Below are 19,146 nucleotides of genomic sequence, written 5' to 3' on the forward strand. Positions count from 1 at the left end.
CGCCCATCTCCACCTGCCACGCCCATCTCCACCTGCCACGCCCATCTCCACCTGCTCCGCCCATCTCCACCTGCTCCTCGTTATCTCTCACCTGTGTCCTCTTCACCTGATTACCTGTCTTTAAAACCCGGTCATCTCCTCTGTTTACTCGCTGGTTTGTTTGTCTGTCTCCACTGCTGTCTGGTTCTGCTCTGTCTGGTCGGTCTCTGGATTTAGTTTTGTTTCTTTTATGTTGAAATAAATAATTTTATTTTCTGAAGATGAGTCTGCACACCAGGTCCGTCTCCTTCTCCACCACACCTGACAAAAATGTTGAAAGAGAAGTAAGCTTTGTACCTTTAAGAACATTGCTCCAGTTTGCACATCACCTGACTCCTGCTTCAGCCGCCACCTCCTCGCTGACATCAGGTGACCTCAGGTGACCTCAGACAGATCTCTGGGCTTGAACCTGCCTTCCTGTGGTCCTCTCGAAGCCCGAGCAGCTTCCAGGTTCCCCAGAAATGAAGTGAGGACAGCTTCTGATCCGGTGAGGCACCTTTGACCCTGTGAGAAATATGACAGCCAGAAGCAGATAAAAAGATCTTTTCCAGTCTGATACTTCCTGAATAATTTGACAATCTTTGAGTTATTAACCTCCTCCTGAATAAAGTCCTCAAATGAACTAATGATCAAAATAGTTAAAAATCTTTAACAAGTAAATCTAAACATCATCAGGATACCTCCAGGGCCAGGATTGGACACCACTGCTGTCAGGTATCTGTTATTGGCTGATAAACCAACCTGGTGACCCCTGCTTTAACGAGAGCTTAAATTAATCAGAACCTTTCCCTGGTTCTGGGGAGGAACATTTTACTAACATGGATGGATGGATGATGGATAAATGGATGGATGAATGACTGATGGATAAATGGATGGATGGATGATTAGCAGTATGGAACAAAGTGCTCCAGACTGGACCTGAACTGGTTCTAATGACCTGAATCTGCTGAACTCGTCTGTTTTGTGTTTTCAGGATAAAATCGGTTCTTCAGCTGAATAAAGTCGACTTCATGAACGTGAGGAGAGAAACGAGCTGAAGGAGGATGTGAAGAGATCCCACACCTGTTAGTGCTCCACCTCTGTGTGGAGTTTAAAGGCTGACAGGTAGGAGTGTGTGTGTGTGTGTGTGTGTCACATGTTAATCACACACACGTTTCCACACTCTGACTCATTCTGAATCTATTGTCTCGTTCCGTCTTCAGTATCTCGGTGTTTTTGTGATTCAAAAGGCTGAAACATCGTCACACATGACTCAGAACTTATTTTTATTTCTGAGCTGCAAACATTTAAACAAACCTTCTCGTCTTCGTCTCGGTTCTTGTTTCCTCCGAATCTTTCAGCTCGAAGACGATCAGACTTGGAATCAGACTGAACACCTCGTTGTTTCAACAGACCCCCTCCCTCCTGAAAATAAGAACAGAGAAACGACTCGGAGCGTCCTCGGTGTCTTTCTGCCATCAGAGTTTATTTTGAAAGGATCAGAAAATAGAAAGTCAGTTTTACTGACAGAAAATGTGCATCAGAAGAAAATGGATTCAAAGAAAAATCTAATAATTACTGGAAAAACGTGTTTTTGCTTAAAATGCACATCTCTGGTTTTCAGCATATCAGTTTTTTGTGCACGGATTATTCTTGATCGTGCACATTATTTTGTTGCCTAAAGACGGAGAAGGATCTGAAGATTGCTGAAGTTAGATAAATGTCTTAACCCAAACAAATGATGAAACGATCAACAACACGATTCTGTTCAGTTTGCATCAATCTTCAGACCTTTTTGACCCTAAAGGTGAGCTGTAATTTGAGCAGTGTCCTATAGAGGGCAGCGTTTGGCTGCAGCGTGTCACACAGCTATGACCTGGTGTCATTATCCTCACACACACACACACACACACACACACACACACACACACACACACACACCGCAGCCTGCTGCTGGCAGGCAGCAGAGATGAGCATCCAGAGGCAGAGAGATTATTCTGTTCATGTTGCTGAAGTTTGTCTGAAAACATCTTTCATCAATAAGAACAGCAGAACTGTGATTTCACCAGATTCAGCTGAATTATTGAAGATGTTTAATGTTAAAAACAGCAGAACTCAGTGAAGATCTCTTAATGTTCTGTTGTTTAAACCTGCAGCTGATTTCCTCTTTCAGCACGTCAATAATTCATGTGTAAGTTTTTCTTTGGATGGACTGAGACTGAGACAGACCTGAGCACCTGCGGGACCCTAAGACCTGCGGGGCCCTAAGACCTGCAGGACCCCTGGATGCTGCAGGATGCAGAAGTAGAAGATGTGGAGGAGGTTCCAGTTGGTTCTAGAATAAATCCTCCAGGAGCATTTTGTCTCCAGAGCTCCATAAACCCTCAGATATTTCCTTCACCCAGAGGAAGGTCTGAGTGGAGGCACCACATCATACCTGCTGTCAGTCAGAAAACATCTGTCCAGATGTTGGGATTGTGTCTGACGTCACAACAGACTCAAGCGTTTGACTCAGCAGCTCCTGTTTGAAAGCAGCTCAAAGCTGAGATTTCTGCAGCTGAATGACTTTAAAGCTCTTTGGAGCTGAAAGGTCTTTTCAAGTTTCCTTCTGTGATGTCCCAGTTTAGATTCCCTAAAACCTAAAAATAAATCTTTCTTGATGATGCAGCTCCTCCGGTTCAGGGTTCAGTCTTTGAGCCTTGAGTTTTGTTTCAAAAAGGAGATTTTGTTTTTATTCTCATTAAATGTGAGTCACGAGTGTTAATTGCTGCTGTTGTAGCAGACCGACTCGTTGTCAGTGTCCTCGGGGGACGTAGTCGGCATCAGACATGCTGTCTGAGCACCGAGCCTCGGGGGACGACACGCTCCATTGTCCACCATGATGGCATCAGAACACTTGATGGTCTCTTAATGCCTCTGCAGGCAGGCAGGAGGACGTGGGCGAGGCCTGGATGGATCTCAGATCTTTGATTTCATCAGACGTGATGTTTTATCTGAAAGCTACAGTTTAGAGGCACATCTGCAGGTCGAGCAGAGGAACTAAAGCAAACTGCTGCAGGTACACTCAGACTGAGCTGCGGCCGCTCGCCCCAAAACAACTCGACTTCTATTCTGAGGAGTTTCTCCACGCTTTCAGAGATGTTACGTAAACGGTTTCTGATTGGTTCACAGGTGCTCTGGTCTCAAAATCTGTGCGATTAAAAAAATGATAAATTTAACTAAATACAGTAAATGTATCTAATGGTTTGAGATTTCCTAATGACAAATAAATTTATCCCTAAACTGGAAACCAACCAAAGCAGAGACAGAAACATCAAAATCAAAGAAATAAAGCCAGAAACTGATTTAAATCCCCAGAAAACCAGAAACCTGAAGAGGCAGAGAAGACTGACTTCACCTCCATGTGGAGGTCAGCTTCATCATATGAGGAGGAGGAGGAGGAGGCAGACATGATGAAGGCTCCCTGCCTGTAGAAGCTCTCCGTCTCTCAGACACTCGTTCATCTTGCTGCTCGTGCCGTCGACCCATTTGTTCTCTCCTGACGTGGCCTTTTACCTCAAATCCAATTCTGGCCGTTTTAATCGAGACCAAATGAGATCAGGGCGGGCTGCCAGCGTCAGAGTGTGTGTCTGTGTGTGTGTGTGTGTGTGTGGGGGGGGGGGGGGTTGTTTCAGCTGCAGGAACACAAAGTGTGTGTGTCTGTGTGTGTGTTTCAGCTGCAGGAATGTAGGTGTGTGTGTGTGTTTGTGTCTGTTTCAGCTGCAGGAATGTAGGTGTGTGTGTGTGTGTGTGTGTGTGTGTGTGTCTGTTTCAGCTGCAGGAATGTAGGTGTGTGTGTGTGTTTGTGTCTGTTTCAGCTGCAGGAATGTAGGTGTGTGTGTGTGTGTGTGTGTGTCTGTTTCAGCTGCAGGAATGTAGGTGTGTGTGTGTGTTTGTGTCTGTTTCAGCTGCAGGAATGTAGGTGTGTGTGTGTGTGTGTGTGTGTCTGTTTCAGCTGCAAGAATGTGTGTGTGTGTTTCAGCTGCACCAGGAACGTTTCATGATTTAATCCTTCGTCTTTAACGTGTCTGAGGCACATGAAGATCTGTGTGAGTTATTGATAATAATTTTCTCGTGTGTTTTCTCCTGCATGCTTCATGCTCTGGGAACACAAATTAATTTCATGTCGTAGAATTGAAAATAAACTAAAAGTGGACTGAAGGAGAGAAATGAGAAGTCTTGATAAATAGGTTTGGGATTCTCCTGCAGACTGAGTGTAATTTGATTTGGTTTTCAGCTCTCTGCGTGAGTTTGACTTGATTTGATTTATTTTTGTCAAATATTCCTGTTTTGCTTCAGCAGCTGAGAGGAGAGAAACACAAAGTCTCATCAGTTCATCACAAACACTTCTGCCACTCTGATACAGAACACCCTCTCAGTCAGAAATAATATGTAAAACACTGAGTTTATGTGAAATAAACAACAAACTAGATTATTTTCTTTGATTGATTTGACAAACTTCTGTTGGTTTTTGTCGTTCTGGAAACAGATTGAAAACTACTGAAAACAGAAATAAAAACTATAACTGAAACTCCGTAAAGGAACAAGTTTAAATTAAATTCTCAAATTCTAAATCAAACTAATGAATACAGGAAATTTGTTTATTTAGTCTGATTTTTTTCTTTTTTGAGGTAATTTGTTTTTGTCAGACTGAAAACAACTGAAACACCACCAGTATGATCTAAAACACTTTTTTCTTGTCTATCGTGGTGAAAATATCTCATTAAATTAAAGATGAACATGTAAGAGATGATGTCAGTTTTTATTACATATTTAAATTATTATTAGTGTTCAACCAGGAAAGATGAGACAGGTAGCTCACTGTGTGTGTCGAGGTGTGTGTTGGGGTGTGCATGCGTGTGTGTGTGTGTGTGAGAGAGTAACCCAGTATTTCCTCCCCTGCAGTGTCTGATAGGAGCAGCATGTGTTGCAGGGCTGCAGACTCCATTACCCAGAATCCTGCTGACCTGTCAATCTCAGGCCAGAACCCAGAGGCTGAAACCAGAACAGGACTCAGTGTCCTCAGGATGGACCAGTCTGTCTCAGAGTCCTGCTGGGTCTGACATGGACCTGGATGTTGTGTTTGCAGGAAGTCCCTCAGAGTTCCTCAGATTCTGCAGGAACATCAGAGATGAGGATGTTTCTCCGTCTGTTCTTCTCCTGGTTCTGCTCAGAGGTGTTTTCAGTTATTCTCAGCCTGAGCTGTTCTAACTCTGTTTCTGCTAACTTGTTGTTCCTAAGAGTGGATTCTATTTATAGAATAGAAGTGCAGTTGTTTTTGTTTTTAACCTTTTTTGGAAAGGTCATGTGACACCATGATTGTGTATCAAGGAGTGGGTGGAGCTAGTGCACAAAAATGCAGCATGGCAGCTTCTGGAACCTGAGGTCCCAACAGAAAGAGAAGGTGGGGGCAGTTGGTGTGTCAGGACACAAAGTCTCAGGGTCACATGATCAGCTGCTAATAAACACGTGCTCGCTGAACATGAACAGTTTGGTGCACACGTATGACAATGTGGCATAAAAAAGGTTCTCTTCCTGCAGACAACCCATCACCTTCACTCATTCACTCACTCTGAGGCTTTTATTTAAACACTCACACACACTCACACACCATCCTCCCACGTATTTCCTCGTGGAGAGCCCATCAGAACCCATCAGAGTCCATCAGGACCCATCTGTGGCTCTCAGCGGTTCCAGGAGGGCCCTGATGATGGGAGAGCAGAGAGCAGAGAGCTTTCCTGCAGCCACTTGTGCTCCTCTTTCATTTCTGAACATCCGGTTTCAAATTCAAAATTCTGTTTTTACATTTCAGCTTGAAGTGCTTCCTGCTCGTTGGTGTGATGACAGAAAGATCTCGTCTGAACTGTGGAGAAGTTTTCTTGTTGGGAAAAACAAAAACACCCTTTATAATCTGACTCAGTTTATAAATTATAGATTAATTTAGGAAATGTGAGAAAACAGTTGAATTGTTTGCTGACGGTCCCTGATTTACACAGCAGGCTGTTCTTTACGGATGAATAACTGCACAACTTTTTCAAACGGCTGCAGCAGCAGTACAGGAACCCCTGTTTGTTCCACAGCTGAGGGAAGATTTATAGTTTAACAAAACCTGATGATGCTGAATGTCTGATAATGTTAAATCTGAAATTATTAGATCAAAAAAGACATTTTTTTTAGTGTTTGCAACAGAAATATTTTTGATCATTTTAACACAAAAACAATAAAAGTTACGGCCCAGTGGAAATGTGTTTACTTACTTACCTATTATCTTTCTTTTATATTTGAGCTATTTATTAATATTATTTAAATATGTCATGAAAAAAGCTGCAGGGTGGTTTCAGCTGAAGTTTTGGCTGTGGGGTGGTTTCTGCTGTGGGGTGGTTTCTGCTGTGNCTTCAACGTGTCGCTGACTATCAGTTATTCTGCTACATTTAAGGTGGTCTCATTAATTTCAGAACATGTAGCTAAAGACCACCTTAAACCCTTGGGCCTAACAGAGTGTAAATAGCGTATAGTATATAGGTGATAGTGCAGGTAATTGAAGTCACCACAGTTTTATGTGGGACTGCTAACCCGATGTATAAACTGAGAGAAGAGCTGCGTGAAGCTTCTCACCTCCTTCACTTCGCTCTTCTTTCCAAGTGTGCAGGCACAACTTGTAGGCAAAATATGCCAAAGCTTTTCTACCATTTGCAGAACTCTTTCTAGGGAACATTGAATGTGTGACTGTATGTCTTCTTTCTCTCTGTATAACATAAGATTTATTCCTTCTACAAGCAAAGATGCTGGTATTTATACAGATTTAACGTGTTTATGTACAAATTATCGCAGGTTCAGTGGAACCTAAATGTTAGAATAAGACAGATTGTGAATTAAAGCAATCTGATGTCTTCAGAACAAAACGAGAAGAATGATTCAGCTCTCATGTCTGTGTGTTAAACTTCTGTTCCCCCTTTGACGATTAGATTTACCAAACCTGTAGCAGACATTTGTAAAATCTGAAACTTTATGCAAGTCTAGGTCTCCTTCAGGATAACGACCCCTCTCTTCCCAGACGGGATTGTAAGTTTAGGGTGAAACATCTTTTTCAAAGAAGTTCTACATACTGCACAGCCAACATAAAGACCTTCACTAAACCTGACTCCCTAACCCAACAAAAAGGAGAAAACTTGACCAAACAAAACTGGCAGTTCACCCCTGCAGCTTCACTGATATTCTGTATTTACAAGTGCTTCAATTATTGATGAAATACATCAAATTCTTCCAAGTGGAATGTTTACAGGGTTCATAAAATACTAACGAAGGTTTGAGGACCGAGAGCTAAAATCTGCTGCTGGAACATCAGCCGTATGTTTCCAGGAGATCCAATCAGCAGAAGACCTGTCAGGGACCCCCAGAGAGGGCACACCCACTAAAACAAAAACACACAAATCAGAAAGTCTGAAGTCTAAAAGGTGCCTGAAGGACAGCTGAGCATGAAGAACCTGGACTGGTTGTTGGAGACCTCTGCCAGCGAGGTGTGGACACGATGGGGCTGTAGCCTCGGCATGAGGCAGGTTCAAATTCTCAAAGAAACATGGTGGTTCATGTGGCTCCATATCACTGATCTAACCACAAACCCAGGCCCTAAACCTAACCCTAAGCCCTAACCCTCGCCCAGACCGTCCCACTGACTTTAAACCCGCCCCCCGGGGGGAAGAACACGGTGAATGGACTGGGGAGACCTGAGTGTGGGGAACCTGCCTTCTTAATGTGCACCTCCTGGCCCTGCGAAGCCCATCCATGTTCTGATGGTTTTTCTATGGTCTACTGAGGTCTCCATCCAGTCTGAGGGGGGCCATAGGACCTGAGGTGACAGTAAAGATGGCCGCTGCAGCCTACGGATAGTTGTGTTAATTAGTAACTAAACAAATGATGTCTTTATGAAGATGAGGCAGAAGCAGGATGTCTTCAAATGACGTCCCTCTGCCTGTAAAAATGTAAGGATTGTCCAACATGGCAGCCTGAGCAGCTGCACCTTCAGAGTTAACACACAGATATGAGACGAGTTTAAAACAAGAATATTTCTTTTACATCATGCATCCTGATTAGGTTTAGATAAAAGTATATCAAGCCAAATCTTCCAAGTCGGACAGAATATATGTTCGTCTTGATCCTGGTGTTTTTCTGCTTGTTTTTGTCTTTTCGGTTGGTTTTTGCATGTACCTTTACAGTATAAGCCTGGAGCTTGAGCCTGATTGGCTGATTTATGCATGCGGAGGCTTTTGGTCTTAGCTTACCTCGATGCTCACCTGATCGCTGACCTGAGTGCTGGGGACTTTTGTAAGAACATGCTGTGAAGCCAGCAGGATGTTCCGGGATGATGTCGGTTGCTCCTCGGACGGCTTCACTGCTGGGCTGAATCATCACCTCATCCCAAGAAATAATTTGCTGCATTTAAATATAAAACCCTGTCAGAGTCACAGGTTCGGTTCTCTCTCAGATTCAGACAGCATCAGAGTCAACATTTGCCTGAAGTGTAGCTGTAATTATATGCTAATCACCTGTAAATGGAAACGACAGATTTTACTCTGTAGCCTTCTCTGAGTTCTGATGTTGACCCGTTTATACTTTTGTTCCTTCAGACAGTGTTTGAACCGGATTGTGATTGTGTTTCTGTATGTGTGAACATAAAGGTGTTTGACCAGCAGCAGCATGTCTCCTGTCCACCGACCGGACCGATGCCTTCGACACCTCCTGACCCCTACTTCTCTGACTGCTGTGGGAAACGATTTAAACTCTTAAAAACAAATCGAGAAGACGATGCGTAACGCTCATTTCCTTCACGTGATCCAGAAGATTTTTACAGCCAATCGGTGGAAAGTTTTGTTTCTGTATCAACTGAGATGTATGTTGAAACGAGAACTTGCTGCTTTATTTGCTTTGATAAAGAAATAAATCTCCTTCCAGTGACTCCGTTTCTGTGAGTTATTTTCACTTCCAGCACTAAAGGTTTGTTTAGAGCAGGGCTGCTGTCCTTCATGTTCCACCTGTTCCTCTGCTCCAACACACCTGGTTAATCACTGAGGGACTAACAGGAGGATTTAACCCTGAACCAGGTGTGCTGGAGCAGAGGAGCAGGTGGAACATGCAGGACAGCAGCCCTGAGGTCCAGGGTTGGTCTAAAGGCAGTCCAGGGCTGGGTCTCTTAGAACAGCAGTGTGCACGTGTGTTGTGCACGTGTGTTGTGCACGTGCACTGTACCAGGATCGGCTGCAGGATGAAGATGATGAGGTCGTCCCATGACTCAGGAGAAGAAAACATACTGCAGAAAAACTGCTTCTGAGTCCTCCTCCCTGCAGATCCAGGACTTAGACTGATCCGGTCTTTACCGGGTTCTAAACGGATCCACATCAGACCTGAAGTGAACAAAAACAGACCCAACAGAACCTGGTTCCAGCTCCTGACCCATCAGAACCTGGGTCCAGCTCCTGACCCAACAGAACCTGGTTCCAGCTCCTGACCCAACAGAACCTGGGTCCAGCTCCTGACCCAACAGAACCTGGTTCCAGCTCCTGACCCATCAGAACCTGGTTCCAGCTCTTGACCCAACAGAACCTGGTTCCAGCTCCTGACCCAACAGAACCTGGTTCCAGCTCCCGACCCAACAGAACCTCCTCCAGCAGCAGAACTCTCAGTGGGTTCCTGGTTGTGGTGGAGTTGTGGCCCACTCTTCGTTCCAGCGTTGCTTCAGGTCATTGGTTTCTGCTCAGCTCTCTAAGGTTCTGGTTCTGGACCGTTCTGCTGTGTTTGGGATCATTGTCCTGTTTGGACCTCTGAGATCCTGTGGAAGCAGCGAGACCCGGCCCGGTTCTTCCGACCCAGTTTGAACGTTTAGTTCCTGTTTAATGAAGAATGACTCGCTGGTTTTTAGTCCTTTAGAACCTGAGAAAGACCAGATCAATCCTGAAACTCTGGAAATGAAGAAAGTGAACTTTATTTCTCCAGGACTTGATTTCCGACTACATCCTGTGCAAAAGTCTTGAGTCTGTCACAGTCTGCTGTTCCTGCCACGCCTCTGCTCACAGTTTCCAAGTCTCAGTAACGTTCCACAGCCTCTCCGCCCATGCCACGCCTCTTGGTTCCACGCCTCATCTCCACCTGGATCCCACAGTACAAAAGCTCACTCTCAACTCCAAGCCAGTGCCAGATTATTGAACAGTTCTTCCTAGTAGATGTCCAGCGTTATCGCACAGTCCATGCCTGCCTTGAAACCCACAACCCCACGCCTGTCTCTCGTCTGTCGCCTGCTCCTTATCGGATACTGACTCGAATACCTGGTGAATGACCTCTCTTCTGGACTCTGGAATTTGTCCTCAGGATTCTCCCCTTCTGGATCTGGTTGCATCTCTCTGTCTCCCTGGTTCTGACTCCTTGCCTGTCCTCGGACTCGTCTCAACGTCTCAGCCCCACGACAAAGACCGACGCTGCTAACAACTCTCACCTCCCGGCTGTCTTACCTGGTTCCAGCCAAGGCCCGCTCCAGTCCGTGAGTGTCCTTTCTGGATCTATCGTTCCAACTAGTCTGGGGTTATTCAATAAAAGGTTAAACCTTTGTCAGTGTCTGCTGGTTCTGACTCCTCACGTCTGGCCTTGTCAGAGTCGGTGTCCATTCTTTCAAGATTTTGATCTTTAGGTTTGTTTTTTTATATTCCACTCATCATACCTTTGATTTTAAAGGTAATTAAAAACAAACTGAACTATTTAAGCCCAATAATGAGGGAACGAACCACTGATGTCAGGTTTTATTAAATCACATATTTTAGGCAGTATATAAAACGATGAGAGCTGCTTAAGACTTCTGCACAGCTCTGCTTGTTTAAAGTTCAGGCGCTGAAACTGGTCTCTGGCTCAGGACTGGTCCCTCTGACCCGGGTCCTGCAGGATGTCTACTTTAGTTTTCTCATTCGTGTCCAGCAGAGGACGCCATCGTGGTGCTTCGATGGTGTCCAGCAGAGCCGCCAGCTCCGCCTCCAACTTGTCCACGGTGTCCTCCACCCTCTGCAGGAAAGAAGAACTTCAGCCACCAGTGAAAGAGCTGTCAACAGGTGTGTGTGTGTGTGTGTGTGAGGTGAGTCAGATTAACTCTGGCTCTTGAACATGAAGCACAAACTGTGTTTCTTATAAACTTCAGGAACGATGGTCCTTTAAGGTTCAGACCACCGACGGGTGGGTGTTGGGTGAGATGTTTGATGCTCCACCTGTTCCACCACATCCAGACGGCTGTGAAGAGTCCGGTGCTCCTGACAGGCACCTGAATGCACCGCCCGAGGTTGCCGGTTTGATTCCAGTCCTGGAAACACAACATGAAGAAGTCTGAGTCTAAACTTTTAACAAATATGAGGAACAAGAACCTGCAGGACATAAATATATTCAAACATTTTGACTGAGAGAACTCTGGTTCCAACACTTTTAGATCGTTTCCTTCTGCTGGTTTCTCTCTTTCTCTCTTCCTGTTTTTCCCTGAAGTTATTCTGAAAATAATTCAGCCTTTGATTCTTGGCAGGTTGCTGGAAAATGTTGAAATCCATCTTTGCAAACAATCCTGTGGTCCACATGTTTCCAATTATGCTCCTTCACTGGAAATCCTAGTTTTCATGCAGAAGATGGTCCTTTCCTCTCATGAAGTCAGTTATTTGCTGCATTCCTTCGCCCTGATTCATGCTTCATGTTTCTGCAGCTTCACTCTTCTTGTTTCTGTCCTGCTGGGAGGATTCTGGGTTTTTGTCATTGATCATGGTTTCCCTCAGCTCCCCTGATCCACCATCACATCCCAGCTTCTTCTTCTTCGATGTTTAATGGCAGTTTGGTTTCACTTTAAGTCACAGCCTCCTGATGAAAGGAAGGTGAGCAGCAGCTTCACCTCCCAGCTGGTCTTCATCCTGTCATTGAGCCACCTGCTCTCACTTTGTAATCACCTCCTGGTTCTCGCTCCCTGTTCCATTGTATCGTTTATTCTCTGGTTCTTGATTTTTCCTCTGGATTGTTGTTTGGCTTCCATTTGCTTTTGTGTTGTTCTTTTGAACAATGATGATTAAACTGAAGCCTCATGAAACAATGAGCCACTCTGACCCCACTGCTTCATGAATGAATGAATGAGTGAAGCAGTCACAGTCAGAAGAGCAACACCTGCTGGTTTGTGTCAGAACTGCGCCTGACAGGAAGACCTGACAGCCATGTGAAGCTTTCAGCTCCTGTTTAATAAATATTCTGTCTAAAGTCTATATTTAGCTATAGATCAGGGACGACGTGACGCAGAGTAACGCCGCCTCGTTGGCAGCGGTCATGTGACATGGCGCTCCATCAGGTCTGTCTGGATTCTCACCGCTTCACGTCCTGACACCTCCTGACCGTTTGGTTCCAGCTGTTAATGGGTTCATCCTGGTGACCTTTGACCTCCCATCTCAGCTGGTTCTTAGGAAGAATAAAATGGGAGAAAACTGGTTTTCCTCTGAGTTCTGTTTCCAGCAGAGAGATGAAGAGTGATGGTTGGTTGTGTTGAGCAGCACAAATCTGAAAAACTGGAGAATGGTCATCCTCATCATCATCATCGTTTAACTTTCTTGTAGAAAACTTTAACGAAGGAGAATATTGTGTATTTGGAGGATTTTGTTTCGATCCTGTCTTGAAGCTGAGGTTTAACAGCAGAAAATAAAACCGAGGTGTGAAACAGTTTGAAGAGCCACATGTTCTTCCAGATGTTTCCTCCTTTTAATTATCTGCCTCTCTGAAGGCAGGAAGCGCCTGCAGGCTGACAGCAGATAAAACTTTAACATCACGAGGTGCTTTCACCTTTCAAACCGTCCAGATGCAGAAACTTCTTCTCTTTTCAGGTTAAATGCTGTGTTGGTGCAGATTTTAAAGGAACCAAGATGCAGACAGAAGATATGAAAACTGACAGCAACACAAAGTCCAGGAGAGGCTGAAACAACAGTAGTCCTCTGGGATTACTGAGGAGAAACACCTGAGCTGACGGACTGGGTTTTTTCTCCTCTCTCACCTGCAGCCCATCAGAATCATCTCATTATTTTAATGTTTTTCTCCAAGACTCAGTCAAGCTGTTGGATCACATCAGATCTTTAAAAGTATTTTCAGTTTGTAGTAGAAGCAGTAAAATGATCTTCTGTCATGTTGTGAGTTTCTCAGGTTTCATTTGTGATCCTTTGTCATGTTTTTGCTGTAAAAACAAAAACCTGTCACAATGAAATCCCTCTGGTCCCCAGTGGACACAAGTTGTCTCAGCTGACTTTGACCTTTCCTCAGGAACAGAAACAGTTTCCTTTAGATCACCCAGCTGCACCGAATCAAACAAAATGTTTCTCCTCTTAGTGTTTACAGAATCAGAGGGAACAGGAGGCGTTCCAGAGAGGAAGTTTAACAAACTGAGTTTATCCATAAACTCTGATTTAACTTCTCCTGAGAGGAGAAACTCTGGGTTTCTGTTCCACCGAGGTTAAATAACTCTGAGTATCTGAACCCTGAGTTAGGAGCCTCTGGTTCCTGGATTCCTGACGGTAACCGCAGCAGAAACAGAGCTGTTCCTGAATCAGTGTTTCCTACAGACTCTCACTTTAAAATGTTCCAGATATGCCTTTAAGAGCAGGACATGACTAATATGTTGGTGTTGGTTCTGTAACAGAATGTTCTGCTGGTTCGGACCGGGAGGTGGGGGTTTGGGGTTCTTCACTTCCTGAGCTGCAGCTGTTCTCCCATCAGAGCGTCGGTGTGAACACAGCTGCCTGCTGCCACGCTTCCAGCTGAAAGTTTGTTACTGCGAGGGTGTGTGTGTGAGGCTGTGTGTGTGTGAGAGGCTGTGTGTGTGAGGCTGTGTGTGTGAGGCTGATGTAAAAGAGCTGACTGGCTGAGTTATTTTATCACCAGACAGTGAGAAGCATTTTCTCCTGTTTGCTCTTGTTGTGCTCATACAANGCCGCGGGGTGGTTTTGGCTGCGTCGTGGTTTCGGCTGCGTCGTGGTTTCGGCTGTGGGGTGGTTTCGGCTGTGGGGTGGTTTCGGCTGTGGGGTGGTCTCTGCAGGGCCACCTTTTCCTTTCGGCAGCTTCATCATGACCTACTTGTAACGATCTGTGTGAGAGATTTATGGAGCTGTGCTCTGAGACCTGCTGTGACTGTTGTCTGTGGGGTCACCCCCCCCCCCCTTCCTCAAACCCCTAAATTCCCACAATGCACCAGTGAGGAAGCCACAACACCTCTTTTGTTCTGCCGTCCCCCCCCCCCCCAACACACACACACCACACACACACACACACACCTCATGCATTCATGAAAACCTGCAAACATAAACACACACATGTTGGTGGACAGGAACAGATTGCTGCTGCCTCGAACTGCAGGGAGAGTGGTCATTCATCAGCATGACCTCGTTCTCACACACACACACACACACACACACACACAGACGCATACACACACCTACACACACGCACAGACACACACACAGGCCTGTTTGTGTTCAGGTGATCCATCAGAATCAGACTCATAAACCGTCACAGTTCATGGTTGAATAAAGATCCGAACACAATGAAGCAGGAAGGAGGCGGGACACTCAGGCCCCGCCCACAAAGGAACGCTGCTTCTCCAGAACAACCTTGAGAACCCGGAGCAGCTTTTCCAGACATCTTCAGATGTTTGGTCCAGAGGTGCAGAGCAGGTGTGACTCAGGCAGGTGAGCCAACAGAACAGACAGGAGAGATTAAAAGCACAGAAACGGTTGAAATGAATTTTAAGGTGAGTTTTTAGTCTTAGAAGCATGTTTTGAGTGTTTCTGATGGAGTCGATGTTAGGAACAGGTTTGGTTGACTGACCATATCTGAATCGTTTTTATTCACTGACGTTCAACAAATGAAGCTCAAAGCTGCACTTTCTGAAACGATTCTAACATTTACATCCTCTTTGTTTTTCTCTGAGCAGCTGGAAGCTGAGAGGTCTTCAGCCTTTTCCTTCCTGTCTCCTTGTTGTAAACAGCTGGCTGTCCTCTCAGAGGCTCCACCCACCTGTGTCCATCTCCGCCGGTTCCTCTCATCGCGTCTGTAGATCAGACTCAGAGTGAGAGAGGTGAGGATGAGGATGAAGGATGGATGCAGGGCAGAGGGGAAGAGGAAAGATCAACATGGCACTAATTGTTTACTCTGCCATCCTGCCAGGCCTCCATCAGCCATTCATCACGCCGCTGCCATCGAATGAGGCGCTGCTCTGTCTCCACTGTGCAGCGTGTGTGTGTGTGTGTTTGTCTTTTAGATGGTTGGAAAAACATCCAACACATTTTTTATTCTGCTTTCATTTGTTGCTCGTCCATCAATCATCAGAGGTAAATCAGATGGAAAATGATTGGCGGCGACACTGTAAAACATTTCCTCAGAGCTCATCGCTGTTATTAACCGGCTGCAAGGAGGCGTTCTAATAAGCAGCTGGAATGAGCTCAGCTCTGCGCCGCCGCCTGCCAGTGTCTCGGGAAATGAAAATGTGATGTTGAAGAATCTAATCAACAGTAATGGCTGCTGCCAAACCTGACAGCCCCCTGCAGGAGCCAACATCACAATTCAGCACAGTTACACCTGAGTCCTGCAAGCCCATCCTGAGCCCCAGCATCTGTCTGCAGGTCAAAGGTAAGCAGGCGGGGCCTCCCTTCCCAGTTCAACACTGAATCATACCTGATGAATATAAACCAGCAAACTATCAGAATCACAATTTAAATATCAACTGTACAGAAAAGCACCAACAGTGTGAAGAAGAAGCCTTCTCTCTGTCATCTCTTTACATGACCACGAACTCGCACAGAAACCAGCCAATCACTGACAATAATCAACATTTATACAAGTTGTAGTTCAGGGGTGTCCAAACTTTTTCTCACATGGGCCAAAAACGTTTTCCTTTACCTACTCAACAATAAACTAAGCATTACACATCTTTCATCCAGCTGTCACAAACGCAGACGTTTCCTTGTTGTTTTACATTCAGGTAGAGGACAGAACCCCGCGACCCGGAATGGAGAAGATGGTTGGATAGAAGACAGCACCTTTTGATGGGGAATAACGCAGCCTTTCCCTAATCACCCCTTCCCCGTTGCTGAGTTTCCTCTTAAAGTACGTTTTTGAGAAAAAATGCCTTTGCTGCTTATATATTCGCTCAGATGTGGAAAAGTTAACGTCTTTATTTATTCCCGTCTTTTTGCCCAATAAACACCTGCTGATTGATTATATTTCCTCAGAGGCCCGATCACTGTTTACAAAAGGGGCGGAGTTTATTACAAGGTGCATAGACTGCTCCTTGTAAACTTCATGACCTTTTGGATTAGACTCCACCCCCTCACACACCTGATGAGCCCCTTGGATTAGACTCCGCCTCCTCCTAACTGGCCAATGAGCTGCAGTTTTCAGGGTGTAGAGCTCCTCCCTTTGCTTCCTGTGATCTGCTGTAAATGTATTTTTTGTCTCTCAAACATCAGAGAAACTATTTTACGGATGGGACAAGTCCGCGGACAGTTTGAGGACGATTCAGGGAGCCGCCTCCTCTAAAGAACGCTGAATTGTTTAGAATTAAATCCTCGTTTTTCTGCACAGCTGCTTCTTAAAAATGATTCAATGCTGTAATTAGTCCACCGTCTGATGGAGAATAAAAGGAGGAGGAGGAGGAGGGATGAAGAGTGCTGTCTGATTGATGTGCAGATTTAATTACATGCTTCTATTATCTGCAGTGCAGAAGACATGGTGGTGATAGCAGCACCTCAGAGGCCTGATGAAGATGAGTTTTATCTGCTGTCTTCGGGAGCTTTGAGCTCAGAGAGGACAAACATCTGAGGTCTGATCTCAGGACTGGGTCCACTGGAGAACCTCCATGTTGTTCTGTGTTCTGTTGGAGTTCACAAAATCTAATTATATTTAAAATTTACATCTGTTCTCTTTCTTCAAACAAAGAGGCGAACCTTCAGTTTGTACCACCCAGACATCAGTGAAGGTTTTACAGGGTTAAAATCTTTCCATTCGCTGGTTTGGAGGTTTTACATCATGGGTGTCGCTGGTCAGCAGGTGGTGATTCAAGCTGCCATCAACATGGGTGGAATAAACCAGAACCAGATACAAAAAGATTCTTTCCATTTCTTTTTAAATGCAAATTTTTAACTAGATAAATTAGATTTTCTGTGAGGAGAATGTGATCTGCTGAAGAAGCTGAAACTGAGCTGGAAGCTAAAAGTAGCTACTTTTAGCTATCAGAAAGCATTTTGAGAGCCCTGGACTGAAGACCCCTACAGTGACTCTGGGACCGTTTTGAACAGCGATGGGATTTCCTGCCTCAGAGACGCCATCATGACGCTCTTCACCAGCTGGTCTCCATCAGTCTCATGGCAGTCAGATACTGGTTCTTCAGTTGCTTTAGTGGAGTGGGTCGGTGAGATTCAGCATCAGATAAAAGAGAGAATGTTTTTTGTTTTCCTGTAGAGGAGGAGGAGGAGGAGGAGGGGGGGGGGGGTCCTTGGCGTGTCCTTGTGTTTACCGGTGATGCCGTGTATTTATGAGCATCCCTCAGGCTCATGGCGGCTATCAGGTCATAAATTAACAGGCGGTCACAGCGAAGAGATGCTGCTCAGACGGCGAGAGAAGCTGTTGGTTTATCATAATCATATCTTTACCCACCTGCACCTGCCCCCCCACCTTGTCCTTGGCTTTTTATCTCCTGCTTCATCATCATCTTCCTCCTCTCTGACCTCCTCTCTCCTCTCGGCTCCGTCTGAAGGTGTCTTTGTGTCGACATGAAACCGCAGCTTTGACCCGTCTCACCTCAAGGCTTTTTATTGGCTCTGTCAGCATCCTGTGGGGGGTGGGGGGGTTACAGGTCTGAGACTAAAGAAATAAGAACGGGGGTATTGGTGTGTGGTTACATCAGAGTGTGTGTGTGTGTTCTACTAACTCCAATAGATAAAGCAAATGTAGCGTGCCATCACACTCGCTGCAGTCAGGCAGGTTAACTGTAATAACCAGGCTGGGAGATAAAATCCATACAACAAGCAGCCGCCGTGTTTCTAATTTCATCCCAAATCCTCACTCTGTTGTTGTTTTTTAATAACCATCAGCTCATCTCTTTCAGCCTCGCTCCATTTCCATCACAGACAAATAAATACTGGATATTAATAACTTTAAACTACTGGAGCAGAGATTTCCCTGTGTTTCACACTTTCTTCTGTCTGTCAGCTGGAAGAGATAATTAGTTCCAAGCAGAGCTGCACCGACACCACCGGTTCCTGCTGCAGCGTGGACGCCTGCATGGTGCCACCGGCAGAAACACGATGAACAGAAAGAAAGTCTCACCAACTCAGACAACGAGAGGTTTGTGCTTTACTCAGTAATAAATCTACAGAGTTTAAAGTGTTTTCTTACTGACTGTTAAAGAATAAATATCAAGTCTGGAGACATTTAAGACGTCATCAGGAAGTTAGAACAAGAAGAAAAGAAGTGAGGTGACCTTCCTCTGAGGGGGGAGGTTGAAAAGGACAGAAAAGGAGAGGGGCTTGACCCAAAACTAACTTATAAAAACTGTAATTATCATATATTTGGCAACACTGATGCCAACCTTTCAGTGAGAGTGAGGTTGGGTTTCTGGTACAAGTAGCACAAAAGGCTCGCTGTTATCCACCATTGTTACTGTTGTTCATCTCCTCGTCCAAATTCAGAAAGAAAAGATGCTCACACCTCCAAATACTCCACTCTGAGACCTGGATTCAAAAAGCTTTGGTTTCATGACTGCTAAACCGCAGCCAAACATCAGCAAATCTTCAACAAATCTACGGTTTCCCTCAGAATCAGCGTTGTGTGAACTGGGCCTCCATTTTCCTTCTAAGGCTGGAAGAAATTTAACAACCAAACATTAGTTAAATGTTGCAGAGGAAACCAACAATGCTTTCAGGCATCTCTCATGTCCTCTGTTTGTAACAGATGACCTTAAAGCATGGACACACACACACACACACACACACACACACACACACACACACACACACACACACACACACACACACACACACACACACACACACACAC

The 19,146-nt window shown here is 45.1% G+C and overlaps 1 protein-coding gene and 1 long non-coding RNA gene across 2 annotated transcripts in view; one reads left to right on the plus strand and one right to left on the minus strand.

Moving 5' to 3' along the window:
• The first annotated feature begins 362 nt into the window (after positions 1-362).
• Positions 363-16,735, plus strand: LOC112449986. Its single transcript, XR_003038545.2, has 5 exons — positions 363-526; positions 1,013-1,143; positions 15,080-15,169; positions 15,259-15,720; positions 16,073-16,735. It is a non-coding gene; the product is annotated as an uncharacterized LOC112449986 (long non-coding RNA).
• LOC108251487 (placenta associated 9) overlaps positions 10,827-19,146 on the minus strand; it is an 11,556-nt gene continuing 3,236 nt past the window's right edge. Inside the window, exons 2-3 of the mRNA XM_017441823.2 lie at positions 11,298-11,389; positions 10,827-11,097 (exon numbers count right to left, since the gene is read on the minus strand). Of these exons, the coding sequence (XP_017297312.1) occupies positions 10,948-11,097; positions 11,298-11,389 (242 nt within the window). The 3' untranslated portion in view covers positions 10,827-10,947. The remainder of the gene's footprint in view (positions 11,098-11,297; positions 11,390-19,146) is intronic.

The sequence above is a fragment of the Kryptolebias marmoratus genome, linkage group LG22 (genome assembly GCF_001649575.2).
Source record: "Kryptolebias marmoratus isolate JLee-2015 linkage group LG22, ASM164957v2, whole genome shotgun sequence".
Taxonomy (NCBI): Eukaryota; Metazoa; Chordata; class Actinopteri; order Cyprinodontiformes; family Rivulidae; genus Kryptolebias; species Kryptolebias marmoratus.